Here is a 19326-nt window from a genome sequence, read left to right on the forward strand (position 1 = left end):
CTCTCAAAAACACATCTGTTCTGAATATTGCGATTTGTCCTATATGCATGTTTATATTATTAAAAGGAATGTAAAAATATTGCTTTTGTCTAATGCTGATAGCAGTGCACTCTTCGAGGGAGCAATATGGCCAACATTCCGAAAGATTTATGATTTTCATCAAGATTTTTTCCCACTTCAAAAATATCGACTGGAAAATGGTTATATCGGTGTAACTTCTGAGCATTGGTTCATTCTGGATGTGGTTTTCTGGAGAATAGTTCATTCTGGCGAAACACTTCGGAATTTTAGTTTCTGTGGAATGGTTTTTGGGGAAAGTCAGCGAATTCTTTATTTTAATTTTCGGTTTCAACACAATGCAAATCATTTCAAATGAGACCGAATAGAAAGCGAAAAATGTCGTTCGATAGAAGTGGCAAGGAAATAAAAAAAATTCTAGGGAATGACTTTCTGGGAAATGGTGCATCTGGGGTATGGAATTCTGGGGAATGGTACATTCTGGGAAATGACTTTCTGGGGAATAGTATATTCTGGGGGATGATATTCTGAGGAGTGGAATTCTGGGGAATGGCTTTCTGGGGAATGATTTTCGGGGGAATAGTATACAATCGAAAAAACACATGTAACATGCAATCAAACTCGTCTAAATACAGCAAATGTTGTATATTTACCATTAACGACAATTGCATGTTGTTAGACTTTCATCATGCTATGCTGGCCGGGAATGGATGACTCGCGTGCGTCGGTAAATTCATTGTACCCTAATTTACCCAATCCGATTTTCCCGAATGAATAGAACTAAATGCACAAATTGATCACCAGAAGTATTAGCCACTATTCTATCATATACACCAGTTCTGCATCCATTCCCTGACCCAACTGCCACAAATACTCAGACGAACACATACATAGATAGACATACGACTAGCACATAAATATTGTACACTAGTATGAAAAACTACGATTATTATAAAGCGATAACTAATAGCTTTCCACTTATGTATTTATTAAATTAATTCAATTATTAAATTAATTTAATTAGTATATGCACGATGACGAATTCGACCGATAAATGGACACACAATGACTCCCACTGTGAGCCCTTGATGGCGGTCCACGAATACCGCCATCAAATTGTGGAACAATATTTGCAAACACGGCACACAGCAAACGTCAATGCACGTCGACCCGCCAGTCGGCCACATCACCGCGCACAGCCCAGTGGTTGAGCGTTTGTATGCGCAGGTGCATAGTATGAAGAAACATAGAACATAAAAGAGGCGCATAAGCCCTCTCAGTCTCCTCGATGCAATATGCCTGATGATGTTTGCAATACCGTCAAACCCTTCAACCTTGGGGAGGGTATTAGATGCCATGTATTAAACTTATTTCTCTCAGTTCTTTCATATTAATAAAAACAAATATCTGCATTCGCATATTTTAATAGCAGCGGTCGTACCAAAATTTGCCATTTAATTGATGAGCCGAGCGTTTAGTATGATGGAAAAAAATCCAACCTCCTCAAGCCAAAATGCTTTCCTCAAGACTGCATTCTACTTTCAGGTTGTGACCAAGCTGTTTGAAAGCCAAAGCAACATCCGCTGCTTTATCCGGATGGCATACGATCGCTGTCCTGGCTTCGGAAGAAAACAGTTTTTTTATATGTTTCTTTCCTACCCGTGCCAAGTCTGCCTCGGTGACTTTGCCAACCTGCTGAACCAAGGCTTGATTGTAACCGGCTGAAACTTGCTTGAAACTAGCCAGAAACGATTGAATCACTACATTTCCTATGCTTTTCTCGCGTGCGATGATTTCGAAAATCAGTGAACTACGAGCTGACTCCAGCAAAGTTGAATCCCACTCAGGATTCTCCTGCAATTGTTTTTCCTGGAAATGGACGAAAGGTAAATGATCATCAGTGTGGTCAAACTATTTGTTGGAATAAACGAAACTTACTGTGATTGATTTCGCTTCTTTATATGCAGCCACCACGTTGGTTGCCCTGTGTAGAGTAAAATAGAGCAGACCTTCGTTCGGTCGGGGAACGATATTGTACCCATAGGAGAGTCCTTGTCCACGGATTTGTCGCCACAGTGGACCTTCCAGCTGTGTTAGATATTGTAAGAACAGCAACAATGGAGCCAAGTCGGGATCATTGAAATCGGTGATGGCATTTGAACTTTGATATAGAAATGCGCTCTCGACGCTTCCTAGGCCAACTACAACACCGGTAAAATCCTTCAAAGTGTCATTAGGCTGCATCAGTTTCCAATCGGGGATGGTGGTTAATCTGGACATTTAAAAAAAGTTTGAATTCAACTCTGACTTTTGTAATCATAGGAGCAGGAGCTCATTAAAAATTGTTAACAATAAAATATTACTTGGCTTCGGGAATTCCCTCAGTAACCGCTAACTTTGACCAAGGTCCTACCAAATCGACTTGCAACTGATTCATCTCATGCCAATTAGCCGCCAAATGCAACCCCAGATTTTCAGGTCTAGTAACAATATCGCGAACTTTATTCAAATTATCGATCACCGTTTTCCCTCCAACTTCATTATCCAACTGTTTGATTAATACGTTCAAGAATTTCTGCTGCTTCAAAAGAGAACTTACACGTACATTACTATCTGTGGAAATTAATGTTGCATAAAAGCACCTGAATTCACCTTAAAAACAACCATCATACCTTCACCATAATACATGGCCTTTAACATATCTCTTACAATTGAACTTCCCTCTCGTTTCGCTTGTGCGACGTCGTTGACCATTTTTGAGGCACAAACTTTCACGCGATCTACGGTGAACTCCGTCTTGTGCAACAACTCCGTAATCCAATTGACACCGACTTCATATTTATTGCGTACAACCTGCATACACAGAGTCGCAGTGGTACCAAACGGTCCCAAACTGAAACGGCTTCTGGTTTCGATACCGAGTCGGGCTTCCGTTTCGATTGTGTCCGATTCTAGAGCGGCTACGACTGCTTCGTATGGAATCAGTTCATCACCACGTCGAATAGGCGATTCAGTCATCAGTTCCATCAGTAACAGTAAATATGGGCGTAAATTCGATTCTACCGGTTCAGTGTTCATCGTGACCATGAGCTGAAACGGGAATAAGATACTTGTTCTAGCTTCGCACGCAATTGACATCAGAACAATAAAACTCACGTAACAAAAATTAGTATGTAAATGATAGGCTTCCGCATACACAGGCAGCTTTTTCAGGTTTAATCCAGGAGGATTCTCCCCTCCAGTGGATTTGAAAATTTGTACCGGGTGGAATTTAATACCATCAGTCGATGGGACCGGAATTGATGTTAACATCTCATCCGGAGGAGGAATCTCATTAGTGGCCATCGCATCCGCTAATTGCTTGCCCTTTTTAGTCAAACCTTCTTCGCCCAAATCGGTACGTTGCTGCTGGATGCGATCCTGCTCTTCCTTCGCCGACCGTTTCTGCTCCTCAATGCTAGGAATAGCACGCACCACAACATTGTTGGCCTAAAAAGTAGCAAGGTAATTGATTTTCGATGCCAGCGGTGTTTTTTGCTTACATTAACAAGATACTTGTTCAGTAAACAAACCCAGAAGTCTTCGTCCTTGTTTTTTAGCTCTTGTAGGCACCTATTGGCGTTCAAACGGTTGTCAAACTAAAACAGTTAACAGTAAAATAAATGCTACAAAAAATCATACCTTTCTACCTACATCTTGTTCAACCTCTCCGTACAGAACATCACCAATTACGTGAAAAGCCACATCGTCATGAGGATTACTTTCAAGATTACTTAAAGATTCGAGAATGTATCTCTCCAGAACACTTGCCATCCGTTTCATATCTATTTTTTCTCCACCATTACCAAGCTTCTCCAGTACCTGCTGTAATTTCGGAAAAATGGCATCCACCTTCTCTAACGGAACATTTTCAAATGAAATGTACAGCAATGATTCAGAATTTTCAGCTATGTTGTAGCCAACACGACTTGCATATGGATCTGTTATTTCAACAAATTCCCGTTGAAGGGGACTTACGGACGTATCGGACAAATAACGCAACAAAACAGAACAAGCCGTCAGTTCTGTGTACTCACTGGTTGCTTTTGGACCACGCCATGCAATATTTACCAAACCACAATCTTCCTCGTCAGCTGCATACAAAATTTTCAAAGACTTAGACTCAGGCAAAGGATCAACCGGTGTTTGCCATGGCCTGACACAGGTCGTAAGCTTCCCCTTAGAAAGTATTTTTTGTTCAATGGGTTCCAACGCTTTAAAAATATCGTCTGGAGCGATTTGACCAGTAATAATGACATGCAGATTATCCGGTCGATAAAATGTTGCGTGGTAGGAACGAACTTTTTCATTATTAGTGCTTGTACGCAAATTACTCATAATTCCGCCAGTTTCCGAGCTGTATCCGCAATTCGGATAAATTGCTCGGAGCATTTCCAAATGCAATCTATACTCGCCAGTGTTCTCGCGTCCTTGCATTTCACAGTATACAACACCACCGTCTTCTCCCTCTTCGGAAATATGATGAACTTCCGTTAGGAAACCAGACTCGGTTAAAGTTGGATAAAGAATGTGATCCAAATAAACTGGAAGCAGAGAAAGAAAGCCTCCACTGCCTGCAGTGGTCATGGTATAACAAGTGTGATCCGTGTCCGTCCATGCGTTCGTCCCGGAAGCTAGGCACCGATTAGCAACTAAATCCAGAATTCCTTTATAGGGATACTTCTCTGAGCCGAGAAAAACTAAATGCTCAAGAGTGTGTGGTAAACCATCATCATCATGGGCTTCCGTTGCAAGCGCGAAGTATCCATTTACCAAGGGACCTGAAATGACCATTCTGGCGTGGAAAAAAAAATCACGTTGACACATCGAATCTTACCTTCAACTTCTCCTACAACCACCGTTAATCCGGTTTGTTCCGAGCGATACTTATGAACCGGAATCACTCCATTTGCCTTGACAGAACTGATCAATTTAAAAGTCATTTTGCCGCTGATGCTTCCACTGAAAGCCGGATCCGAAATCTGAAGCCGCTGCAGAATGAAACAAAAGTGGTGCTGCCCAACGTATATAAGAAACAAACCCAGCGAAACAAAACCAACCAAGGAAATACTGTAGTAGATAATTTTAAATTAGAATGTTCCACAGTAATCCTATTCCTAGCCAAGAACTCTAATTTCCGAGCCAAAATCAGAAAACTGCAAAATCAGGCTGGTGAAAAAAACGTTTGTCAGATTCCAACCGAATCCAAAACAGAGATGCCAGGTACTTTTTTCAAATGTCTGCGATAATAATTTTAAAAGTCTGGGAAGAACAAAAAATGTCAGGAAAGCTAGTGTAACCAAAAGCCTTTATATTCAAAAATCTGCAAATATCTGCAACCAAACTAAGAAATCTGCAAATATCTGCAACCAAACTAAAAAATCTGCAAATATCTGCGTCATCGAAAAAATCTGCAGCTTAAATTAAAAGTCTGCCAATTTGCAGACTTGTCTGCAAATCTGGCATCTCTGATCCAAAATGAGCTACAGTCAGGGTTGCCACTGTTTTCAAAGGCACGCAGTTCAAATAAAAATTTATGGAAAAATCTGTCTCAAAGTCATCGAAATTTGGCATACATTTTGGTCTTCATAGAACATTAATCGATTTTTGTTTTGGAAAGTATGACCCAGATTTCCAGAAATTGTGTGTAACAATCTCTATAATTTAAAAATCTGGTAGAATGAGAGGTTTATCTTTTTGCTATAAGCTTAAAAAAAACTCTAGCTGTGCCAGATAAATCTGGCATAATGGCACTCCCTCTGGGGTGTAACGTAGAATTCAGAATATCTGAAAAATCTGGCAAAATTTAAAAAATCTGGCGAAATGTCTGGCTTGAACAAATCTCGACAAACATATGATTACGGCTTAAAAGCCAACTGTCAAAATTCTCTTTGAAAGGAAATTCCGGACAAACCGTTACTGGCTAAATACTGTTCATAGCAGTTAACGAAAGAGAAAACTTTTCTCTTTTCTATTGGTCACTGCACAGTGACGTCATGCATTAAATGTGACAGATGGTGGTCCTGTTGATTACATTTTGGACTTAGAGATTATTCGTATTCTCAATATGAAGCATATGAAATATATAAGGAATCATGTTTTTAGAAGTATAAATGTTCTCTAGAGCGCCTTGCAATTAAATTGTGCTATTCTCTGCTGTGCGAAAATGTATATGAAAGATCTAATAAGTGAACTAATTTTTTTTTATCAATTACTTCTAGTGTTCTAGGACCAGCACTTGTCAAATTTGTGAGGTTAAGGCATTTCGTACAATGGTCAATAATACCAACATTTGTGATTGGCGAGTAACGGTTTGTCCGGAATTTCCTTTCAAAGAGACTTTTGACAGTTGGCTTTTAAGCCGTAATCATATGTTTGTCGAGAAATGTCTGTTCAGTTATAGGAAAAATCTGTAAGATTCCAGATAAATCTGGAACACTGGCAACGCTGGCTACAGTCAAGATGATAAATAAGGAAGGTTTAAACGCGCCCACAGCGAAGCCCAAAAATTGTTTCAAAACTCAATTACGTTGAAAACGTTCACAGATAGCGCTAAAGTGTTGCTGATTTCATTTGGTTCTGTCATAGTTGGTATATTTTCTGTAAACTTTGATAAGAAAATAACTTTTTAACAGCATATCATCTTCTAATTTGTTGATAAATGCTTGTAAAAACGAAGGATAACTTAGTGAGATTCCTAATATTATTCGCAGAGCTACATACTGAAATGTGTGCGACATCCCCATAAAAAATCCTCTTGATTTTACCCACAATCCAATCGGTTTTGGTCGGCTGAATCGCCCGACGTTGAAACCGACTAATTTATAGATTGTTTCACCGACGCTTATGACAGTTCAACATGGGTGTCTGTCGACGCAACACTAGATGAAATCGGCCCATGAAATTTGTTGAAATCGGTTGATGTAAAACGATTAAATAGGTAGATCAGTCGACAGTTTAAAATTGTTCAAACTAATGCACCTTATATCCACTGGAAAGTTCTCAAAAGAAATACAAGACAGACTTTCGTAGAAAAAATATTATTTTATTTTGTTTCTTTCATTGTATCTAAAACACTTACGCTTGAAACATTGCATGACTTGTCGATAACTCAGGCTCCGGATCTTCCGTTCGTTCATTAGATGTGGGCTTGAATTATGGTATTCTTCAACGTCCTGATTCAGTTTTTAAACGCGCTGGCTACTGGCAGATTGAATCAATAGGACTGCAAATGCATATTAGGAATGAATAGACCGAGTCCAAAATCACTTCTTCTTCTTATTAAAAGTGTAATTTTTATTAACAAGAAATATATGAATAACAATAGAAAATTGTAATTTTGGAACATAAAAAGTCCAACTGTTGTATTTATCAACAACACGAGAACCGATTTCGTCCGCTGAACAATATGACAATTAAGTCTTGTTTAGATCACGCAAAAGAATTGTGCATGCTTGATTCTATAAATTATTTTCAATCGATAAAATTTTTTTATTGTGAACCAAGGAATTTATTAAACCAAACTTATTTTTTGGTTAGATCAACCAAAATATCTTTTGAATCAATCTTACAAGTTTTGTTATCTGTGCTTTTCGAAGATCGACAAAATTATTGTTTGTTCCAAACAAATCAGTGATTCTAACAAAAGCATGCAGCTAATTTATTCAAAAGGACTGAATGCATTACATCAACAGTCCTTGTTGAATTGAAACAAATAAAAAATAAAAGTTGCTACGAAGAAGAAAACTTTTCCCACGTGCGTCAATGGTGGAGAAATTCGTGAAAATTTAAATCAGGGAATTCAAATTTCGGTAAATTCTTATAGTGCTCAGATTTTCCGGACTCGAAGGGCGCAAGTGCAGCTTGAAAATAATCATGATGTCGCACAAAGGTTAGTGAATAAATTAAGTCGAATGCACACGGTGCGTTTTATGGTGCCTTCCTCTATTCCAGGACTCAAACAAAACACACTGTGTGGCTTAAAAACGACAATCGCAGAATTGAAAACACGTCACCGCACCAGAGATAAATAATACCCGTTCGAGAGGGCAGTTTCCTGTACTTCACCATCTCTGGTCCAACAGGAAGACACAGAGCGTATTCGTGCGCCTTCTGCAATCTTTTTGGAAAAGCTGAGACCCTGAAGCACTACATTATAGCGCATATCTGGAATAAACCACGCGCAGGGCCAAAGGTACTACATAAAGGGACGGTGATTGGAATCGTATGCACTGCATGTAATAAAATTTCATTTCGTTCCAAGCAAACCTACTCCGGAACAGGTTTGGAATCCCTTATGGATTCTCGCTCAAATGCAACAAACGATTGAGTCGGAATCGGTTGTTGCCTTTGAGCTGGAACTCATAGTGAATCCATTCAGAATTCCTAACCGATCCCGGAATGGGTTTGACTGGGCCATACTGCATCCATTCAGGATTCCGAAGCGGTTCCAGAATGATTTGACTGCGTAAAATTAATGCGTTTGTAGCCTGTTTTTAGAGAAAGGCCAATAAGTCAATGGCAAGTATTTCATTTGTACTGATGTGATCTGTTGTCAGCGAGTAATGGTTTGTTCTAAATTTGTCACGTCACCATGACAGTTGGCCTTTGATTCCTATTAAAGAATAGGCATATTTTATATACAATAAAATTGGTTTTGCTTCAATATATGCTATGCATTGATTCAAATATTTGTTATGCCTAAAACAATAAAAGATATTATTTGATTTAACAAAAATGTTTTTTGTATTGAACATTTGACATGCATTGATCCAAATATTTTATTAGTTTTATTCAACAAAATGAGCTCATTGATTCAACAAAGTTGTTTGTTATTTCGATTGTTGTTATGATAAAATCAATAAATATTTTAGTTGGTCGAACTATTTTCCATGTTTGATCCAATAAATTCTTCAGAATTATTTCAACAATTGTTTTATTTATATAAACATGTATGTTTTATTGAACACAGAACAACTTGGTAAATTTATTATTTCAACCCTCATATTATTTGACATTAAAAATTATTTTTCTGCGTGATGCAACAATATTTTTTCAACCGATTTTCCAGTCGATTGCGTCGGGTACCAGACGGATAAAATCTATTGATTAATATAGTGACCAAAATCATCCCCGACGTAATTCAATTTAAGCGGTGCATTAGTAGGTCGTTTTTGAAGGCACCCGATTCAACCGGTTGACTGCGCAATTTGGCCAATGTCAAATTTTTTATGGGGATAGCTATCGGTTCAGACGAAGTAGACAATCCACTATGTTTGCACTGAGCGGTTTCTGCTTTACATGAACAGTAAATGCCCCATTTAGAAACATTATTTGTTATGTTTCAGCGGATGTTGTCCAGGATCTCATACTGGTAATTATGAGAAGTTTTTGTTACGTTACCTTTGATGCTTTGCATCATACACAGCCATTCCTTTTCTCTGATAGGCTTAACAGAATCTCCTACGTAGTCCAAAATATCAAGAAGTTTTACATTTACATTGGTACTGATTGGGTTTCGGCTTCCCGTTGAGACTTTTTTTACGGAAATTATTCTTATAACCACCATAATACCCCAAATAATATTGAAGAAATGTATGAGCCAAAGAATTTCAAATGGCTATGATTTCAGAATAATTGCAAATAAAATTAAATTTCTTACTCCTTTTATTCATATTTTGGCACTGGTAAGGTGTGGAATACTGGATACTGGAAAAAAGTTGTATTGACGATGTACATTTCAAATGGGATTGACGTATTGTAGCAATATCGTCAATACTCGTATTGACAAAAATATTGAACGTGTAAGGGCCGCTATAGGTGTCGCATGACTAAGTTTAGTTTTGCCGCAAATCGCCAATAAAACTTCAATATAACCAAAACGGTTACTTTCCAGTAAACGAAATGGCGACTAGGCGGGGGAAAATAAATGCCGGCGAGCGGTAAGCTATTGAAACATTGTTCTAGGCAACTCGCCAACAACCCGCTCTAATACAGTCATGATTCGCTGGTTGGACATTTTTTAACTGGACCGCTCCGCTAGTTGGACCATTGTCAAACTAAAAAGCATCTGAATACCAAAATCTTATGTCAAATTTACTTTGACAATCAATCTGACAATTATTAGAGATGTAAAAAGATGCAATTACACTACTAACGTCTCCTTTGGAGAGTTTTTGACATCTGTCAGTCGGTCCAACTACCAAATCAAATTCATTAGTTGGACAGAGGTGGGGCCCAACCAGCGATTGGGATAGACGATTCTTCTATTTCGTTTAACAACTGCAACAATGCTCCCAGTTTTCATTTATCATCTTGCATTTGACAAGCAATATGGGCATTGTATGCTAGGAATTCGGTTCAAAAAAAATTATTTAGCATGGTTGCCAAAATCACATTTTGTGCAACAGATGTCGCTAGTGTACCGTAGGCGTTGATTTTTTAGAATTTTCTTCAAACTTTCACATCTATTTGTCTGTGGTGTTATGATAAGAACGGTCCATCTAAATTAGAACATTGCATAAAAATGTATATAACGTCACTTTTCTGACTGTTGAGAGAGCTTGTTTACATGGACTTAGAAAAGTGTTGATTCCATCCAGTACAAGAAACTCGGTTCGAATTCTATCACCATGTAAACAAGCTCGCTGAACTGTCATTTTTTGAGCATTTTTACTCATATGACGTCATCTTGCAATGTCTTATGATTAGAATGTTTTACATGAAATTCAAAAACTAAAACCTCTACTCAACAGCTCTTAAACGTAAACAAATAAAATATGAACTTTGATTAGAAGCAGTATGAATTTTGAAGAAAAGGAAGAGAACAAGTTTGTGAAGTATAGAGAGTTTTCTTAAGAGATTTTTGTAACCCGAGAAGTCGAATGACCTCAAGGTTAAAACCTCTATAATCGAAATAAAAAAATCCTCGGAGTGGGAACCTCTAGAATATCCAATATTAATCACTGTCTTACCCCTCGTCAAGCGGTGAGTGCGGTCAATACCAGAGATGATTGTATAGAGATGCGCGAAGACTGAAGCCGAAAGTTCCAATCGAACCCAAAACAACGGTTCCAAACGAGCAATGTAAACAAATATAGCGGATTTAAGAAGTAACTTGTGGGGAGTATTGAAATTGAAATATAAAGAAATCCATGTAATTATGTTTACAAACGAAGAGTGTAAACTTTACATACATATATACTAAATAACTTTTATGATACAAATAAATACGAGTAAATTTAAACACATTTTAAACATTACAAAGCCATTGATCGATTTCTAGTTTCTCATTTTATATAAGCGGTAGATGCAAAGTCTGAACATTATAAACTTACCGACTAGTTTTCTCTAGAAAAACTAGTAAGATAACAGCGGAAAGAAAAACAGCATTTTTGGCAACACGTCCAATGTTATAGATAGGCAATTGAGATATCTGACGTTTAAAATACGCACACTGAGATCTCGCATTTTTATATCACCGCCTTCCCCTAAGGCCCACAAGCGGTTTGTTTTCCTCCCAATTCGCAGTGCAAATGATTTGTTTTCCTCCCAATTTAAACGTCAAAACGGCACAATACTAACGCAGCTGGATAAGTCTATAATCGATTGGATTCGTTTTTGACAGCTAATCGTGAATCCAATCGATCCAAAATGGAGTCTCCGCAGTTCTCTTTCTAGAGTTTGTTTAGTTTTCTCCTACTATCGTGGTATTTGTCATAAATAATAATAGCAGCGTGATATTTGTCTTAAATAATAATAGTCAGCAAAAAGCCAACTATGTGACAATATCGCAATACGCATCAACTGTATTTTCATTATATCCTCTCTAGTGCAACGAAAAACATTTACGCAGGCTCAGTTACGTGAATCAATGCGTTTTTAGCTGCATGATAAAGTATTTTGCGAAATATTTCTCAAGAGTAATTCGTTAAAACAACAGGTCACTCGCTGTTTACACAAAACTTGTGGTTGACAAAATGGGCCCATATTATTGGCTCGAATCAAAACTCGTCGAAATGTCAATTGACGATAGGTTCATGGCTGGATGTTGTTGGCTCGAATCAAAACTTGTCGAAAGTAAACAAAGTTCATTTCATATCGTCAACCTGGCGCCCAGGTGGTGAAATCAACGGGGTGCTGGAGCGTTGCCAAAAAATTTTTATTTCCAGAGTAAATTTTACTAAACTTCCCAGTTTAACTCAGCCGGAATGCTGGCTGGATCTAATTCGTATTCCGGCTCCGGTGACACAACCGATTCAAGTTAGAATGTTTAAGGGGTACCATTTCGATGCGGCTTAGCTGCATAACCGAGGCCCGGGCGAGGTGGCCACCGACCCGCCATCGGAAGCAAGCGAACCTGTGATCCACTCGTTTGCCCGGCTTACTCAAACATAGGGGCTATCCCTAGTTTAAGTCCGACTGAGCGGTAGCGAAGTCGGACAGCACGCGCAAAAGCGATGTGGCGTAGCCACATTGGGTGCTGGACACAAAATAAAATTGGCATCGCTAGCAAAAGGTAAACACAAATGAACACTCCGGATGAACCTATCGTCAATTGACATTTCGACGAGTTTTGATTCGAGCCAATAATATGGGCCCTAGGTTCATCCGGAGTGTTCATTTGTGTGTACCTTTTGCTAGCGTTGCCAATTTTATTTTGTGTCCAGCACCCAATGTGGCTACGCCACATCGCTTTTGCGCGTGCTGTCCGACTTCGCTACCGCTCAGTCGGACTTAAACTAGGGATAGCCCCTATGTTTGAGTAAGCCGGGCAAACGAGTGGATCACAGGTTCGCTTGCTTCTGACGGCGGGTCGGTAGCCACCTCGCCCGGGCCTCGGTTATGCGGCTAAGCCGCATCGAAATGGTACCCCTTAAACATTCTAACTTGAATCGGTTGTGTCACCGGAGCCGGAATACGAATTAGATCCAGCCAGCATTCCGGCTGAGTTAAACTGGGAAGTTTAGTAAAATTTAATCTGAAAATAAAATTTTTTTGGCAACGCTCCAGCACCCCGTTGATTTCACCACCTGGGCGCCAGGTTGACGATATGAAATGAACTTTGTTTACTTTCGACAAGTTTTGATTCGAGCCAACAACATCCAGCCTGACAAAATTAGCAGACAAAACAACTTGGTAAACCGTGTAAGCCAAATTCATTGTTTATCTCTTCGTGTGTCTTTTGGCGATTCTACGTTGAAACCGCTCGCAGATAGCGCTGGAAGGAAAGTGTTGCTGATTTTATTCTGTTCTGTCATAGTGCATATATTTTCTGTAAACATTGGTAAAAAATGACTTTTAAACACCAAATTACCGATCAATTTGTTGATAATTGTTTATGAAAATGGAGGAAAATCATCATTTCATCAGATGATGAGTAAACATCTTGCGAAAAGAGTGTAAAACATAGTGGTTTCTAATATTATTCGCAGAGCTATATGCGCGCTGTTTCGAAATGTAATTTATTGAGCACCGTAGCCGCCGCAACAGCATTTCCCGTTCGTCCTAAGTTAAGCTAAACCTTCATGAGATGGTGTAAATTCACGAAACTCTCCAGATCACGCGAGGAAAGAATATAACCGGCTAATAGGAAAGTGTCAGCTTTGTATCATGCACAGCCGATCCTTCTCTCCGATAATCTTCACTGAATCTCCTACGTAGTTCAAAATATAAAGGAGTTTGACATTGGTGCTGATTGGGTCTCGGTTTCGAGTTAGAACTTTATTTATGGAACGATTTTTTATAACCACAATAATACCCCGATTACATTTCGAAGAAATGTATGAGTCAAATAGTTGCAAATGGCTGTACTTTCAGAATAATTGCAAATAAAACTAAATTTCTTACTCGTTTCATTCATATTTTGGCAGTGGTTAGCTTTTTCCGAGAAGATAATGAAGATTTTGTTGTAAGCTACGACTCACTTACGGGTGAAAAAAGCAAATTGTATCACTTTGCCAGTTCATGAGCTGAATCATAGGTGTCGCATGACTAATTTTGGTTTTGCCGCAAATCGCCATTATATTTAAAGCATCGTCCTTGGTCAATACTGTGGGACCGAAACAACACAGTATAAAATTACAGAATGATTTACACATGTTTTAAACTTTCTTCGTACGATTTATGTCGATATATATATATATATATATATATATATATATATATATATATATATATATATATATATATATATATATATATATATATATATATATATATATATATATATATATATATATATATATATATATATATATATATATATATATATATATATATATATATATATATATATATATATATATATATATATATATATATATATATATATATATATATATATATATTTATTTAACTTCCTTGACCCGATCTTCTGTACTAACAGGTTATTGAGCTCAATAAAAATTACAAATTGCAAAACAATCATCAGAACACCAACTCAAAAAACGGCCACTACCTTATATTTATAGTCTTGATGTGCTATTACATTAAAGAAAACAGCCCTGTGAGCATTTTCGAACCGATTCGTGAATTTCAGTTCATTGGTTCATAGCAGGCCATCTTCCAATTCTACACCGTTTCGCTGAACCGATTCGTTTTCTTTAACGTTTTTTCACATCGTTCAAAGCGAAACAATTGAGGAACGCGCGTTGTCCTGAAAAAAAGAATATCAGTTGCTAAATTTTCCTGAATAAGACTGTGTTTCGTTTATGTCAGAGAAATTGGCTTGGCCGACCGTTTGTTGGATAGAGTGTTTCTGGAAATCTATTGGCATCGAAAGCTGCTTTTGTTACGCCGATAGCTCTATTATTGTGATAGTTGAATGGATATGGATGCTTCCGTTGGTGAAATTAGTTGCCTGAGCGAAATTAAGTAAGTATTTACGTCCTGATTCAATCTATAATTAATTTTGGCCATTACACCATACCATTGATGTTTTAGCTAAATTATTTTGCTATAAATTTCAAATATCTTGTTACCAAAACAACTGTTGCTGTTTACAAATTACAGTCTATTACAAATTTACAATAAATTTCCACTGAAACGTTTGCTGCTTTCAGACAAAACGTGATCCGCGAGGCCCACGATATTGCTACCGTTTCGATTAATCGAATAAGTAACCTGTGGTCGGAGATTTTTGATGAGCACATCTGCCAAGATCACATGAGTCGACTGCCGGAGCACATTCAAACATTTTTCGACGAGGTTTACGAGGAAAGCGAAAACCGCAAGAAGAAAATTTTGGAAACAATCGAAAATCTCCGACAAGAGGCACTCAATCTAAAACGTCTGCTGCGGGAAAACGAAAAGGAGCTTGATATTGAACCGGAAATGCCTCTGCACATCGTTCAAATCAATTTGGATCGCAGTTTGGAGTGTATGCGTGAAAAGCTGAAGATTCGCCATGATCAGATCGATGAGTATCTATTCGAACAGGAGACCCTTTGTGAAGGTAAAGAGGATTTTTCCATTAAAAAATTAAAAGTATATGAAAATCGTGTTTCAGAACTTGGGGAGTCTCTTCGCGAACTAACAAAGGATCCACTACCGTCAGCAGCCGAAATGCAAGATTTCCGTTCGTATCTTGATGGTCTTCGAGTGGAGAAGTTACAGCGATTCGACGACATCGCAGCGATGCGTCGGGAAATCAAAATTTTAATGGGTCATTTAGATATCACTCCGCAGTCGGATCGCCAGGACGAGCTGGTCAATGCGCGCAATTTTCCTCCAACCAGATACAATCTAACAGATCTGAGACACTTGCATGAATCGGTTTGTTCCCAGTACGAGCATCTTAAGGACAACATCGACAAAATGCGTTCTAAACTACAGAACCTGTGGAAATATTTAGCGATTCGTCCTTCAGTTGTGAAGAAATTTGAAAAGTACAACGATTATACACAGACAACGTATGACAAACTTTTTACCGAGCTGGACCGATGCGAGGTCATGCGACGGGAAAATATTCAGGCGTTTGTCGACAGAACCCGGGCGGAGATCGTGCAATGGTGGGACAAATGTCTTAAATCCGATGAAGAACGTGCGAGGTTTTCAACTTTCAAGAGTGATGTTTACAATGAAGATTTACTGACACTGCATGAGATGGAACTGAACGATTTGAAAGAATATTATAGCAATAATGCAGCAATTTTTCAACTAGTTGAACAGCGACGAGAAATGTGGGAAAAAATGATTGTATTGGAAGAAAAGTCCCACGACCCATCGCGATATAACAATCGGGGTGGAAAATTGCTGGAGGAAGAAAAAGAACGCAAACGAATAAGTATCCAGCTACCGAAAATAGAACAGCGATTGATGGAGGCTTGCAAACGATACGAGGAAGCAAACAAACGAAAATTTACTATTTTCGGTGAGAATGTTGACGATGTTATTCAAGAACAGTGGAAAAAACGAGAAGAAGGCAAATTGAAGATTTCTAGCGCCCGCAAGAAGGCTAATTTGGCCACACCAACTGCGAGCAACAGAACTGCTGCCCTTGTGCGAACTCCTAAAACTGCGGAAACAATGCTGAAACATACAAGTATTAGCAGCCGCACTAGGTTGGGAGTACCAGAACCCACATTCAAAAGTTCCGCCAATAAGAAACTTTCCGCGTCCAAATTATCTTCAGCTGGGCTGAAACGAAAACTGCCCTCGCCCAAATCTGGAGCAGTGAAACGCTCATTGCTTAAGGATCTAAATGGAAGCTCGAAGGCTTTTTTAAAACCCGGTGTTCCGGTGTCCGCTAGCAAAAATCGAGTGATCCCCAAATCTCCAGGTAGAATTCCTGCCGTTACAGTCTATGAAACGAAAAATGGTTCGTCTGTTGCTCAAAAGAGGGTAAGAGGAATTGTTACAATTTTCTGTCAGTGAGTTCAGATTTCCTATTTTATTTTGTTTTAGCGATCGCGACGAAAGTCACACAAGGCTGGCCGTAGTGTTTCAAAAGCCCGACCAGACATCATCGTCACATCAGATTCGGATAGCACTATGCGATCCGTATCAGTATCCTATGAACACTTTGAGGTAATGTGTAGAGAAAATGAGTCTTCTAATTAGTTCGCTTCTAACCTTTATTCCTTTATTCATCTAGAATTTCTTTGAACAAAACACTCCAAATCGTTCATCCCTAATGCCAGAACGTGGAGCAGCCTCATCATCGACGGCTCTTGCAGGTGGAACTCGCGCAATCACCCGGCATAATCGACGAAACAACGGTACTAATATGCTTAGTTCCACAAATACCGCATTCGGCACTCCGTCCAAAATAACGCTTCGCGCACCATCTGCTTCGAGCACGATGATAGCGAGCACCATTCGATCTCCAGCGGCGAACATCACATCTAGCGGAAACAAGCTCATGCCAGCATCGAAGAACTGTCCAATTATATTCTAGGGCTCGATTTTGAATCGGCACCTGTTCGTACAACGATTACACGTTCCGCGCAGATTGCAATATTTGGATGTTGGCGGTGCTCGTTAATAATTGTGTTCGCCTTCTACCCAAAGGGTGAAGGGTGGCAACCGGCTGCTTCATAAGCGTAACTTATTCAATAGTTTTCGTTAACTTTTTTTTCAGTTCACGGGATTTTATTGTATTGCTGTACTATATATATTTTTAACTATCTAAGCATCAAAAGAGAACAATAATTATTTTTAGTAAATTTTTCGTCTTTGATTAAGAATATAAGGCGTTCTTTAAAGTGGTCAACTCAACCCACAGCTCTCTCAGATGCAATGGCGTCTCCATCTCCCTGTTTTGCAAATGTGAACTTTCAAAACGTCTCAGAGTGTACGAACCAACCAATGTATAAAGTTCAATAAAATATCGTTTTCGGAACTTGATTATTAATAAATGCATAGTTTACATGATTATACAATACTTGATTTATTTCCGATTATCCATTTTACCAGTAGAAACCGTAGTAAATGAAATGTTGTTCAGTGGTCTCGAGGTACATTAATCGTTTTCAGTGCTTGGTGTCGCATTATGTAAACCCTGTACACTGTTATGTTGTGTACAATTTTAAATTAGAATTACTAGGGCATATGATTGAAACGACTACAACTGGAAATTTAATCGCAATTTTATCATGAAGCTCTAGGTATTACTGTTATCGAAATTCACGTGCTTTTTTATTTTACTTTCCGTAGGCATCTGTCCTTGGGGGAAAAGGAGAGGAGTTGCTTTTCTAATCTTCCGGTCATCACATCGCATGCTTTGGTATTCTTAATATGTATAACAAATATGAAGATGTGACACAAGGCGCCAAGAGCGCACTAAAATCCTGTCAATCCATTTTTCATTGGATTGTCTGCTCTAAATATATCACCAGGGGACCATTCATAAATGATGATGGATATTGACAATAGGGGAAGAGCTTCACGTAACGAGATAAAAACTAAAAATGAATTTTAGACGTATCAGGGATAAAAAAAAAGTACAACATTGTTTATGAATGGCCCCCAAACAAAGAATATTCCATAACGAATATCACGTAACATCGGTGACAGAGCATTGGGATCAAGGCCAAGTCCCCCCTGAGTCGTGCAAAACTGAGAAGTAACATCAATTTAGGCACAGATAGCAGACGTCCATTTATTTTCATTTTGTTTTGTTTTGTCTTTTCATTTGTTTCTCCTGCCATGATATGAACGGATTAGTGCGGTTCGAGCGTGACGGCCAAGGAAACGGAAAGCCAGTGGCCCAAACAGATCAGGAACAGGAGGGAGGACTACGAACAAGGGAACGGACAACAGAGGAGAAATCGTTTACTTATTTATTATAACTACGACACTAATCACAATTATTTTGCTTTTCTTGTTTCGTTTCAGCAAACCAAAATCTAAACGGACTAGCACATACGAACAGTTAGGCTTTGTAGGTTCTCATCTTGACAGAGTCTAGATGGGCGGATGAACGTCTGCCAGAGGATGGGCTGAGAAATGACAATGACACTGTACGAGATGGCGCTGGGGCTGTGGCATTCGACTGGCATGGTCCATTCTCATTGATTCGGAAGTCTTCTTGGCTGGTTGGTAGATATGTGCTCCTACTTGCAAGTTGATCAATTCGCTTGGGTGGGGGACATGTAGATCCTACTAGTTGTCGACTCTTTTGATCGTGAGTATGAGGCTAGTTCAGGAAAGGAGTGCAGAACTGGCACCTGAGAGATAGTTAATTATTCAGGATTTGTTCTTATGATTATCAAACTCGATCAAGCACACCGGCTCTCAGAAATGATAAGCAACCCTTTCGGGTCGGTG

The 19326-nt window shown here is 38.8% G+C and overlaps 2 protein-coding genes across 2 annotated transcripts; one reads left to right on the top strand and one right to left on the bottom strand.

The window, feature by feature from the left end:
- Positions 1 to 1426: 1426 nt before the first annotated feature.
- Positions 1427 to 5253, bottom strand: LOC131690039 (uncharacterized protein C05D11.1-like). Its single transcript, XM_058975496.1, has 8 exons — positions 4895 to 5253; positions 3712 to 4838; positions 3561 to 3656; positions 3175 to 3507; positions 2691 to 3108; positions 2382 to 2631; positions 1957 to 2290; positions 1427 to 1887 (listed from the first exon to the last, which is right to left on the bottom strand). The coding sequence occupies exons 1-8, from the start codon at positions 4998 to 5000 to the stop codon at positions 1522 to 1524; spliced, it is 3030 nt and encodes a 1009-aa protein (XP_058831479.1). The 5' UTR covers positions 5001 to 5253; the 3' UTR covers positions 1427 to 1521.
- A 9296-nt stretch (positions 5254 to 14549) lies between these two features.
- On the top strand, positions 14550 to 17889 carry LOC131691043 (protein regulator of cytokinesis 1-like). The gene is made up of 5 exons (XM_058977193.1): positions 14550 to 14931; positions 15120 to 15511; positions 15566 to 16899; positions 16963 to 17085; positions 17153 to 17889. Exons 1-5 carry the CDS (start codon positions 14882 to 14884, stop codon positions 17453 to 17455), a joined length of 2202 nt encoding a protein of 733 aa, XP_058833176.1. The 5' UTR covers positions 14550 to 14881; the 3' UTR covers positions 17456 to 17889.
- The last annotated feature ends 1437 nt before the right edge of the window (positions 17890 to 19326 follow it).

The sequence above is a fragment of the Topomyia yanbarensis genome, chromosome 3 (genome assembly GCF_030247195.1).
Source record: "Topomyia yanbarensis strain Yona2022 chromosome 3, ASM3024719v1, whole genome shotgun sequence".
NCBI lineage: Eukaryota > Metazoa > Arthropoda > Insecta > Diptera > Culicidae > Topomyia > Topomyia yanbarensis.

Coding starts and splice junctions, on each gene's coding strand:
- LOC131690039 (XM_058975496.1), bottom strand. CDS start 5,000: ATGACTTTTAAATTGATCAGTTCTGTCAAGGCAAATGGAGTGATTCCG. Junction 3,657..3,711: donor ACGGAGAGGTTGAACAAGAT/GTAGGTAGAAAG, acceptor TAACTGTTTTAG/TTTGACAACCGTTTGAACGC. Junction 1,888..1,956: donor AAGAAGCGAAATCAATCACA/GTAAGTTTCGTT, acceptor GTCCATTTCCAG/GAAAAACAATTGCAGGAGAA.
- LOC131691043 (XM_058977193.1), top strand. CDS start 14,882: ATGGATATGGATGCTTCCGTTGGTGAAATTAGTTGCCTGAGCGAAATT. Junction 16,900..16,962: donor CGTCTGTTGCTCAAAAGAGG/GTAAGAGGAATT, acceptor ATTTTGTTTTAG/CGATCGCGACGAAAGTCACA. Junction 17,086..17,152: donor TATCCTATGAACACTTTGAG/GTAATGTGTAGA, acceptor TTATTCATCTAG/AATTTCTTTGAACAAAACAC.